This window comes from Eupeodes corollae, chromosome 2 (assembly GCF_945859685.1).
Source record: "Eupeodes corollae chromosome 2, idEupCoro1.1, whole genome shotgun sequence".
Classification (NCBI taxonomy): Eukaryota; Metazoa; Arthropoda; class Insecta; order Diptera; family Syrphidae; genus Eupeodes; species Eupeodes corollae.
In genome coordinates, this window is record NC_079148.1 from 107,775,344 (window position 1) to 107,788,561 (window position 13,218).

General features: G+C 35.7%; 1 protein-coding gene across 1 annotated transcript in view; it reads left to right on the forward strand.

Moving 5' to 3' along the window:
* LOC129947178 (uncharacterized) overlaps positions 1 to 13,218 on the forward strand; it is a 337,053-nt gene that overhangs the window by 221,681 nt on the left and 102,154 nt on the right. Inside the window, exon 10 of the mRNA XM_056057626.1 lies at positions 3,284 to 3,462. Coding sequence (XP_055913601.1) covers positions 3,284 to 3,462 — 179 coding nt within the window. The remainder of the gene's footprint in view (positions 1 to 3,283; positions 3,463 to 13,218) is intronic.

A 13,218-nucleotide genomic window follows, 5' to 3' on the forward strand; every position in this document is an offset into this window, starting at 1 on the left:
CCACCAGATCGGGGAATCGAGGCACTCCCCAAAGTGGAGTCCTTTCGCCTCTTTTATGGAACTTAGTAGTAAACGACCTACTTACAGCATTGGAAGCAGAAGTATTCAAGATGATTGCCTATGCTGACGACGTTGCGATATCCGTATCTGGGAAGTACCTCCAAGTTCTCTCGGAACTCCTTCAAAATGCCCTAAACAGGCTAACTAAATGGGCTAAGCAATGCGGATTGGACGTCAACCCACACAAAACAGAATCAATACTCTTTTCGAGAAGATATAAAATTCCTCAGATTAGCCCACCCAAGATTAGAGGAATACCATTAAGCTTTTCCGATCAAGCTAAATATTTGGGCCTCATTTTAGACAAAAAACTAAATTGGAAGGCAAATATTGATGAAAGGGCCAAAAAGGCTACTGTAGCGCTTTTTACTTGTAAAAAGGCCATAGCATCAAAATGGGGATTTTCCCCAAAAATAGCCCACTGGCTATACACTTCGGTAATCAGGCCGATACTCATATATGGAGCCGTCGTATGGTGGACCGCACTGGACAAGATGGTAAATCTAAATAAGCTCATCAAAGTCCAGCGGTCAACAGGTATGTGCATCACAGGAGCACTTCGCTCAACACCAACTGCAGCACTGGAAGTGCTTTTAAACCTAACACCACTTGACATCTTCTCCAAAAAGGTGGCCGCCAACTCGTGTGTAAGGCTTAGAGCCACCTCTCAATGGACCAGTAACAATACTGGACATACTACTATTCTAGACAGTTTCAGATCCATCCTCGCTTAGACTATACCACCCCAAAAATGGTATTTGGTAAAAAATTGAATGTGTCCATCCCTTCAAGATCCTCCTGGGAAAAAGAGAGATCCCTGGAAGACGATGCGGTAAACTTCTATACTGTAGGTTCAAAGACCGATCACGGAGTTGGAAGTGGTATCTATTCAGAACAACTGAATCTCAGTCTATCCTATAGACTTCCCAATCAATGTAGTGTATTCCAGGCCGAAGTGATGTCGATTTAAACTATCCTGGCTCAAAGAAAACGTTATATCTTGTAAGGATATACGAATCTTCTCAGACAGCCAAGCCGCTCTTAAATCTCCCGCGTCTGTCTCCACAAACTCTCAAACAGTTCACGATTGTCGATCATCGCTGAATGAGATGACGGAACAGTTTAACATTTACCTCATTTGGGTGCCGGGCCACAGAGACATTGAGGGAAATTGTAAAGCCGATGAGCTCGCCAAAAACGGAACACTTCTGCCTCATGTTAGACAAAAACATAACATAGGAACACCACTATCTTCTCAAGCAATATGCTATAGAAACAACAAACGCTAGATGGTCACAAAGTCCCACCTGCCTAGCAACCAAGCAAATATGGCCAAGTATTGACTTAAAAAGGTCAAAAAGCTTGATATTACTGAGCAGACAAAGTATAATCTCTACAATTGGAGTAATAACGGGACACTGCCTCATAAAAAGACATGCTCTGAGGCTAGGGGTCTACACAAATGACTTCTGTAGAAGCTGCATGGACGAGTAGGAAGAGGAAACAGTCCAACACCTTCTATGTACATGTCCAGCACTCTCCATTAGAAGGAATTACTTTCTCGGTAATCCCTTCTTCGATAATACCAGTGAACTGGCAACGATTGACACAAAACGTCTCTCTAACTTTATTAAAAGTACAAAATGGTTCTACTCTCCCATGAGTTACTCATTAGTGGTATCACAATGGACCCTTAAGGTCTACGTGCGTCAATGACACTCCAACCTAACCTAACCTACACAGAGTACAAAATTGATTAAAACTACCATTATAAGAACTTCTCTTTAAGTTGAGACCTTCACATCCTGCTTTTAAGATTCGAGATATCTCTTCATAACTCAGTGAATCCTTATAATAACTTCTGAAACCAAGATTATAGTTGAGCTAACCGTAGATGATTCTACTCAATAAGTCTTTAGCTTCTTCTATGTCCTCATTTTTCTCTTTGACAACAATTAAACAATTTCTAGCACTTTCTGACACTTGTTAATAATGATGTCCTGAGTGACAGTACTAATTTTCATCGATATGGGAATTATATCGATGTGAATCTATAATTTGACTGGACCATAAAAAGTTGAAATTAACACCAAGAGCACAAAGAGATTTTAAAATACAAATATGTGGCAGTCAACTTTTTATTGGCAAAATAAACAAAAACTGTAATACCCGCACCTCAAGGAATGCTGAAAATTATCAATTCTTTTTTAGCATAGAGTAGTTTCGTCGGGTACTGATACATTGACAAATCTAACAAGAGTAATTTTTATCATGAAAAGTCCTTTCTCAAATTATCAGCTCTGATTCGACATACAAACTGTAGGTCATCTTTATCCCTGAAACGTTTCGTACACAGGAATGGTTAAAAGTAAGGCACTGAACCCTAGTTCTCTACTGACTAGTGCCTTAACTAATTTATTCATGTTTGACTGTAATTCTTCTTATACCTGAAAACAGTTTTTTCTTTGAAATTAAATGATTTAAATGCACAAGTAGCTTGGCAACCTTGAACCATAAGCATGACTAGGTTTTGAGAATAATACAAACATAGAGCTTTCTTACTCCTATGGATAACTGCCATAAATACAAACACAAAAATTACTCTTGAGAATTTTGTTGTTGTTGGGTTTTACTTATTATTGTTGTTTCTGTGCGAAAAAGGAAAATAAATTCGAAAAGAAAAATTAAAAATGTTTTCAAAAAGAAAAACTTCCTTTTTCAATTGTTTGTTCTTTTGTTGTTCTTATACTTTCCGTTCTAAATAAACTGCAGAGACTCGCTTCCAAGAAAATGGTGAGAATAAAAAATATATGAAGTGAGCAAATCATATACCTACCCATACCGACTACCAAGATCGACAAAGTACCCACTATACTCTCTCGTCCGTCTTTGACTTTTCTCTTTCACCCTCTAATTCAATTCCTTCCCATGTTCCATCACTATATCCGCCGGTCCAGATTCGTCTCTGGATAGGATTCGTTCACAAAGTGCCTTGAGGTACTTTCTTCGGAAATCGCTTTTTGAGAGTGGGGTGTGGTATTTTCCTGTGACCGCACTTAATTTACATTTTGAATATTAACTGATTGGCTATAAAAACGTTACTACCTTACTTACTTCTTACATACATACATACATTTTTATAGATTCATAGATAGAAACTACTTAAACTATTTTATCGAAAACTTATAATAATTTTTTTTTATCATTTATATATCATTTTCAGAGGAAACGAGATGCTGGTGGCATTCCATTCAAGTCCTTTTTCTGCCCCATTGCAACAGGGAATACCCAATAGGGGATTCGAATTGGACGTGGATATTCTTTTTACAGACTCCGATTCTTATGATTTTGCCCAAGGAACGAAGAACATTTGCGAATTTCACATAAATGCCTCAAACCCGGGTAAGTTATTTTGAAAAGTTAATTTAAGTGTCCTTTGTGATGATGATAATGCAACACAAATAAAAATTGAGAAAAGAAAGAATAAGAACAAAAGTGGAAAAGTAGAAAAGTAGACATATTCAATGTTCAATGTTTATCCAAAAATAGTTTCGTCCTTAAAGAAATATTTTATTGTTATTTTTTTTTACATCCTTTAAAAAAAAAAAAAAAAAATGTTATTGAAAGTTTCGAGCTTTAACTTTTTCCTATTAAGTTGGTTTCTTGGATATGTTAGTTTTCATTTTATTTTTCAATGGTTCTTAAGGGCATTGTTGAATTGATAACTTTATTCGATATTATACTTTGAGGTTCCCAAAATAAGTTCAACTAGTTTAAGAATTGACAATGGGCTAAGTAAAATATTTAACGTACATATGTAGCTCAAAATAACGTTAATTTATCTACAATATGTTTTTTGGAGACATGAAATGATACGCGAGGCTAAATACCAACATTTTTCTCAACATCTTAGCACAAGTTTAAACGATCGCAAGCTCTGGAAAAATCGACGCAGAATCGGAATCGGAAAGATAAATTCGGTGCCGATCAGAATTATGAGGATGGCAATAAACTTAATGAAAAATTATTTTTTTTCCATCGCCACAGGTTCCACAAATTTGGCCTTCAATTCCTTAATTTTTTTTTTACTTTCCAACGCGACAGTAATGAGCCTGGTTTTGAATTTCCTGCGGTAGATAGTGCTGATGTAGTCGAAAGTGTTCTTTCTATTAAGTCAAAAGCTGTTGGGCTCAATGATAAACACCCTACCTTTTTGGGTGTGATATTGATGGTTGTATTACTATATGTATCACTTTTGCTTTCAATACTATTTTCACGTACGCGATATACACTGAGTCATGGAAAGTTGCTAAAATCATTCCACTTCCAAAAACCGCTAAAAGAGGTGAATTTAGACCTATTTCGGTATTGCCATAATTTTCGAAAGTTTTTGAAAGGATCTTTCTGTCTTTTGATCTACAAACTTACTGATCAGCCCTTATCAATCTTGTTTTCGGAAGAAACACAGCTGTGTTACCGCAGTTTTAAAGGTTATTGATGACATTAGAAAAGCATTAGATAAAGACTAGGTTACGTTTCTAGTTCTGTTGGATTTTTTGAAGGCTTTCGATTAAATTAATCATGTCAATCTATGTAGAAAAATCATGCAAAATTTTAATTTTTCATCTCGTGCAACGAAATTAATTTTGTTTTATCTAACCGACAGGAAGCAAGAAGTGCAAGTTGGTGACACCCTGTAAAATTTTGTATCGAACGCCACTGGTGTACCACAAGGTTCCATACTGGGCCCTCTTTTATTTTCTGCTTAAGTAAATGAACTTCAATCCTTTTAAGTTAATTGCAGCTCTCACTTGTTTGCTTATGGCGTTCAGCTGTCCATTTGGCCTTAGCGAATATGGAGCTTTCTGCGTTAATGAAGACATGAAAAGAATGGCAGATTGGTCTTTGTCAAACGGGCTTATGTTGAAAAATACAATTGTCTTGTAATTAACAGAAAATCTCTTGACCTTTTTTATATTCCACTGATTGTCCTGATCAATACTCCAATCGAATATGTGGTTACAGCGAAGAATCTTGGTGTAATCGTAATCGTGTAATTATATGGGTTCTTGCACATACGGAGTTTTCTAAGAAGAGGTTTCATTTTGATATCAAACGAGTATTTTTTAAGAAAGAGATATGTACAAATAAAATGTTATCAGTTTCAGGTATGTCCTTGATTACTTTGTCAATTCCATTGAAAAAGGTCGTTTCTTCAAAAAAGACGATTGTTTCACTATCATTATTTAATTTACGAGCCTCAAATTCAATGTAATAAAGTAGCCTGCTAGGTGAAAATGGTCTTTATCAATGATGAAATTTTCCAAGAAATTTGAACACTTTGAGTGCATTCCGGCGAAGATACAATGTTGCTGTTGATTGATAGGATGTGAAAAGGCGAATTCCAAAGGTAGAAGAAGAATCAACAAATCTTGGTTTTCGTCAACACAACAGCGGGATATAAAAGCTATATCTTCAGTTGTTCTTACGCAACGCCAACAGTTTTGATGCTCTACATAACCAACTTGTTTAACATTTTTCCAGAAATGTCGCTATTTACAATGACATAAAAACATATGATGTTTTCAAAAATGACAATTTTAAAAGCGTCAGTGTACTACTCACAACTGAAGTTTGTATTGGGCAACCAATTTGTACATGAAAAAAAAATACAGAAAAAAATACTGCAATGTCCCAAAGGCAGTAAACATTTTTGGTCGTTTGTAAAAAATTTGAGTAATTCTTCCTCTTCCTCGGTTACTACGCTTGTTGTCAATTACACTCCATTAAAAAGATTTTAAAAGAAAGCTAATCTCTTTGCTAGGCAGTTTGCCGCCAATTCAACGCTACCAGTGAGTGTTATGGCTCCGCCAGTACTTGAGCGAGTTAGTGATCCTATGGGGCAAATCTTTTTTCGCACTCGTACTAAAAGATCTTAACATACATAAATCTGCTGGTCCGAATGGTATTGTTCTGAAGAAGTGTTCTTCAACGGTTGCAAAACCACTGCGTAAGCTTTTTTATCTGTCTCACTATTCAGGTCTCATTCCGAACGACTGAAAACCGCATTTGTTCAGACTATCCCAAAAAAGGTGAATCCTCCTCACCGTCTAATTATCGACCGATTGCACTTACGTCTCATCTTTAGAAGGTCATGAAAAAGCTGCTTAATTATCAGCTCAAGAATTATCTAGAAGATCGAAAGCTTCTTAATGACCGACAATACGGCTTTCGTAGCAATAGGTCCACTGGTGATCTTATGGTTCATCTCACCGAACGGTTAAACAAATCTTTACATCATTTTTGAGAAAGTAAGATTATTGCGCTTGATATTTCTAAAGCATTTACAGGTTTTGGCATCAGGCTCTCTTATCGAAAATGCATGCTTTCGGTTTTCACGAAACATTCCTTCGTTGGATTAGTAATTACCTTTCGATTTGTTCAATACAAGTAGTACTGTAAGTTGAAAACCACAACATAAATGCTTCAATAACCCAATGCTGCCTTGTAATTTTAAAACGAGATTTACCGCCCTTAATATTATCCATGGATGGCACTTGCATTGAAGACTCTCTTTCTCGATACTCTCGAAATGTGTATTATTAATCACCTATTATGGAACGATCACATACGCGATATCGACAAAAATGCCGCAAGAAGTTTGAGTTTTCTAAAGCGATGCAAGAAGTTTTTCTCCCCTTTTGATCTGGCTGTTATCTCCAAGACTACGTCCAAAATTTGAGTTTAACTCCCATATCTGGGCTGGTGCTCCTGCAATTTACTTAAGCCTCTTGGACAGCATTGAACGTAGACCATTTAGACTGATTGCTGAAATTACCATCATAAGATTATTTACGTCGCATGAACATCATCGAAATGTTTCTTGTGTCACCTTCTATTACCCTTATTTTAATGGTTTATGCTCTAGAGAAATAGCCAGTTGCGTTTCTTCCATTAAACAGTTCAACCGTAATACTCACGCTTCTACGAATGCTCATCAATATAACCTCGATCACCACTTCGGTCGTACTGTCAAGTACAATGAATCGTTCTTTAGCCGAACTGCGTGAATTTGGAATGCCTTGACACACTCTGTCTTTCCCAGCCATTGAAATATTCAGGAATTCAAAACCAATGTGAACCGACACCTTCTTTCAACCTCTCTCCCCCTTTCCTAGTGCTCACACTGTGTCTACATAATAAGGGTAGTATTATCCCCTTGAGTGTGCCCTTATTATAAAAAAACAATTATTTCCGTATGTTTAAATGTTTATTTGATTTAAATGGCTCACCGAAGACATTATTCTTGAAATTACAATCTTCATACAAACATTAAATAGCGTTTTCGATGAAAATTAGGGCCAGCGTCGAACTTCTTTTGAACTCATTTAATGAACAAACGTCACTCTTTTCCTTACACTCTTTGGAAAGCTGATTTTTTTTGCGGGTACAAATTCAAATGTGTTCAGCGAAAACCCGAGTTTTTGTGAGCTACGCGAGAAGATGATCGACGCGATAGTCTTAGGTTCTAGATTCTCCCTTTACAGTGGCTATATTTTTGGGAACTGTTGGGTAGCTTTGGCATATTGAAATATATTAATCACATTTTGAATGTTTCTACGATTATTAAGGCAGTAAAATATGTGAACGGTTCCTATTCAATAAACAAGCCTAAACAAATGGTAGTCATTTTTTTGACATTTCTCTTTAGTAAGGTTTGCCATTTCATGATTTAAAGAATTACGAGCCAGCGAGTCGAAATTATTAAAATTTACGACTGAAATAAAATGGATTCAGTGCCCTCAACGTTAAGAGCGCTACGTCCAATTTATGGCCGTAACAATCGTCTTAGCAAATCACCAATTGACAATAGTGGTAGTGGGTAGTGGACAAATTTTAATCTACATGCACCGTACAAAATCTTTCCGTGCCAGTGAGACAAAAAAGTGCCCGTAGTGTAGAAAATATTTTTTTCTGAGGCTGAGGATTCAGTTGCAGAAAGCACAAATGTGTCGCTTTGTTCTCAAGCGTTGGGCATCTCTGTGACGTCGTTGTAAAGAATTTTGGGAAAAGATATTGGCCTACATTCTTACAAGATTAGATAGACGGAAGGAATGAAACCACTAGACCCCCAGAGGCGTCGTTTTTCGAGAATTGGGCTGAGCAATAATTTGAAAATGGTTCGGATTTTCATCGAAAATTCATCTTCATCGATGAGGCTCATTTCTGACTGAATATCTTCGTTAATAAACAAAATATACGGTATTGGTCAGGCAGCAATCCACACGTACTCTATGAGTCAACATTGCATTTCAAAAAAAATTACCGTTTGCTGTGGTTTATGGGCCGACCAGACGTTACTGTGAATTGGGATCGCTGCCGTTCAATGAGAACCGAATGTTTTTGGTCCCAATTTGATTATATGGACTTGTAGTGAAGTAAGCGACGATTGATGAACTTCGTTTGAATATCGATAATGAAATTGCTGCAGTATCGTCCGATTTATGCTTGAAAACCGTCGAAAATTGGGTCCAGAGTCTGAAATTCTGCAACGTGTCCGTGGTGGCCATGCAAGAGAAATCGAGTTCCATACCTAATGGCATACTCCAAATACCTTCTCAGGAATAACGAATTTCATTGATATCCAAAACCGTTTTTGTTTTATTAAAAAAAATATAGCGCTCTTAATGAAAAACCCGATATAATCAAATTGAATTTTGAGGACATTTCACCAAAAAAATTCACGATCTAACATTGAAACCTTTCCAAACCAAGATATTACCATACCCTTCTTGTAACCACCACTACAGCACCAGCTAAATAACTCCCACATACACCTACCAACCGTTAAAACATTAAAACACAGCGAAACCACTGCACTTTCATCTTAGTATATCAATAAATAACTAAACATAACTACAATTCCATGCTGCAATAAAAGTGCTTTATTATAGGTACATTTAACCATTCGCAAATAAATTATAGCAGGTTGTGGGTATTATGAGTTCTAAAAACTAAAAGAAAAAAAAAAATAAACCAATTCACTCATTAAATAAAACTATATTCAACATATGTTCCGTATGTGTACCGTACTCGTTATATACTCGTACTGAAGTTGTAATGGACAATGTTTATTTAACTTTACCATTTGTGGTTCCCACAGTGCGGGTATACCTTCGGGTATGTTCCATATTCCATGTCTATATATGTATTTCTAGATACACATAAACCAGGCCTCTATATCCTGAATAACTGCGTAATTTACAAACCACCTCGACCTAGCATAGTGACTGGTTAATAATTTATTATATTCAACGTACACTCTCTCCCATACACATACATGCATAATAGAGGACGTATGCTTGCAATAAATCTGACATTTAACCCTGACCCCGTTATCACTCCCATTACCCTTTTTGCACCACAATTCCCTATCAACACCCTCGAGCAGCGAAAGGCTGGCTCTTAATATTATATAGGCTCTACCCGCACTAAATTCGTTTCAACATTAACCGCACAGTTATAACGAAATTATAACAGGCTGCCGAGAAAATTTAAGAAAAATGTAATTAATATCAAATTACTGTTTTTACCTCTCTTGCACCCATGTCCTGTTCTGCGACCACAATCTCTGAAATTGGGGTGCTGTTGCTGTTGCTGGGAATTATCCTTCCCCAAAAAAAAAAAAAAAAACGAAAAAAAGGGGAGAAAGGATTATTGCTTCTTATATTTTGTTTACTATTTCGCTGTTTCTGCTGCTGTGCTCATTTAATTACATTGGTGAGAAAATTTTGGGGTTAAAAATGGACGATGACGATGGATATGGGGTTGGAGTTGGAGTTGGGGGTAAAAAACAAGAAATTGCCAATTGCCCTCTCCAATGAATCAGCCATTCAATTTGCACCCTCACAGCAAATAGGCTTTAATAGATATTATTAACAATTGGAGTTGGAGGAAAGTAGCCTTAAAGAGAGCGATAATAGTTATGGTGTATAAGGAAGTGGGCTATCGAAATGGCACGGGTATGGGCTGTGACACCAGCACCAGCACCGCCACCGGAACCAGCGCGACATTGGCACCGGCACGGTTAATAAGAAGTAATAACCACACAATTCTTGTGATTCTGATTTAGAAGTGCGACTTTATCGCTGTTTGAAAAGATGATGGAGTCACAACGAGTCTTAGTCCTTCGCCTCGTGCCATCCGCCTTCGCGTCATACCGTCCGCGTCCTAAGCAAACTCATCTCAGAGAACAATTAAAAGCAGCCGCACCGTTGAACCGGGATAATTCACCACAATTATATTAAATCCATGTATTTTTTTTTTGCCCTCTTCTTTTTGTCGTTTACGTTCATTTTGCCCGGCTTGTTCTGATGATGGCTCGATGGTCCTTCGAGAGGAGATTTAATTAAAAACTCATTTCGCTCAGACGACGACGATGATGACGACGATGACGACGACGACGACAACGTAGCTGGTGCTTGAAGCAAACGAAAAACAATTTAAATGAGTTACGATACGATACGCGGTGTACACCGTATAGTGTATATTATAGCCGACCAAGTCAAGTCAAGCTAACGAAACCAAACCAAACCTTGTGTCGTTTATATTCTTTTCTGACATAGCCATTTCACATGGTGTTCGTTATGGACCAGGTCTTTCCTATGATACTCAATATAATATAGGCAAACAGGACCAAACCGGGCCGGATGTAAAAAAAGCCTGATCTTAAGGACTGATTTTAATTTAACTAACTCATATCTGGTGCAGGTTATATGTTGCTCGTTTGCATCTTTGGTTGTCTACCTTGCCGATAATATTCTGAAAAACTTCATCTTATCAAACCATCTAGGCCAGAAGACGATGACGACGACGTTAAAACACAGAGTTTTCCAACTAAAATAAATTTTGAAAAAAAAAGAAAAGAACAACAAAAAATCAACTTCCTTTGAAAATGAGGTGTGCGGTTGTGCTCTTTTGAAGCCAATTAAGCGAATTTCAAGACTTGGGGATTTTAAAATTGAACTGAAGCCTCCTGGTGTTTAAATTTATTCATATCTACATTAAGCTTTTGATTAATACTTTCAATTAGTGTTTCTTTCTCTCTCTGTTCCTCTTACATGCAATTTAGGGGATCGAAGAAGAGAAAATAAGAATATAAGTTAAAAACGTAACTTCAAATTTAAGTGCAAATCATTAACGGGTTGATTTTCATTGCATTACGGAAGGCGTAGCTATATTTAATGTTGAAAAAGATCTTCGATCATTGTAGATACAAATGTCTTGTAAGTAAGTTTTGAAAAAATAACAAATTCAAGGAGAAGGAAGGAAGAGCTTTGACGAGGGATAATATTACTTTTAAAAAAATACTTAAGATTTGTAGTTGACAGTTATACATAATAACTCTGGTATTTTAAAAACTATTGTTAACAATTTTTAAAACAGAACACTGAGGCGTATGCGCATTTTTAACTTCCCATAGGAAGTTATTGTAATGGGTCCGATTTGTCAAATTGAAAATTTTGACATTTCTCGACGTTTCAAGGTCCCTAGAGTCGAAATTAAAGATTTTTAGAAAGCTGTCAGTGCGTATGTACGTCCGTACGTTCGCGACGTTTTTTCGTCGTCCATAGCTCAAGAACCAGAAGAGATATCGATTTCAAATAAATTTTGTTATACAGATAATAATGTAGTACCCGTGGCATGATGGTTAGTGCGTTGGACTGTCATGCAAGGGGTCTAGGGTTCAATCCCTGCCTGTGCCACCTTAATTTAAAAAAAAAATTAATTTTCGCGGGTACTGCCTCTTGCGAGGAATTGACAAATCCTTCAAGAGTAATTCTTGTCATGAAAAAGTGCTTTCTCAAAACTAGCCGTTCGGATACGGCCTTAAATTGTAGGTCCCTTCCATTCCTGACAACAGTACTCGCACACAGGAATGGTTGAGAGTTGTAAGTCACTAGGTCCTGGTTCACAACGGACTGTTGCGCCACCCCATTTGATTTGAGATAATAATGCATAAAGATATAACAGGGCTCTCAAGAAAATTGCGTGGGTGGTTTTTTTAACATAGCAGTTTGAAAAAAGATGAACATTTTAGTTAACCCTAAATATCTTACGAACCACAAACGCTAGAGACTTGAATTAAATTTTTTATAATACGGTTATTTTTGTAAATCAAAAAAACTGAAAAAAATTGTCGTCTAAAAAATTTTAAGACTAAAATATGAATTCATCTCCAAAACAATTTTGCGCAACGAAAAATAATGATATTGACATCTGATAAAATTTTGAGAAAAATCAAATTGACAGTTTTTTTTATAAAAATAAAAATTGGTAAAAATTGAATATCGATTTAAATATCGTTTCAAAACCGTGAAATCTAGGCTTCAAACTTATTTTAACGTATAAGAAATATTGTTTTTAACATTCTGAAAAACGTTGAGAAAAATCGAATTGACAGTTTTTTTACAAAAAATAAAACCTAAAAAAAAAAATTAATAAAAGTTGGTAAAAATTGATTCTCGACTCAAATATCTTTTAAAAAATGTTCGATATTGGCTTTAAACTACCTTTATCGTTCAAAAAATATTGTTATTAACATTCGGTAAAATTATTAAAAAAATAAAATGGACAGTTTTTGTACAAAAAATTAAAAACCTTAAAAAAAATTTAACAAAAGTTGGTAAAAATTGGTTTTCGACTCAAATATCTTTTCAAAAATTTGAGATATTGGCTTCTTTATAATTTTTACTAATAAGAAATAATGTTTTCAACATAAGGACACATTTTGCAAAAAATCGAATTGACAGTTTTTGTACAAAAAATAAAAACCTAAAAAAAATGTATAAAAGTTGGTAAAAACTGATTTTTGACTCAAATATCTTTCCAAGAATTTGAAATATTGGCTTCAAACTAATTTAATCTTATAAGAAATATTGTTTTCAACTTTCGATAAAATTTTGAAAAAAATCGAACTGACAAGTTTCTTACAAAAAATAAAACCCTAAACAAAAAATGTATAATAGTTGGTAAACATTGATTTTCAACTAAAATATCTATTCAAAAAAATTAAATATTTACTTCAAACTAATTTTATCTTATAAGAAATATTGTTTTCAACAGTCGATAATATTTGGAAAAAAATCGAATTTACAG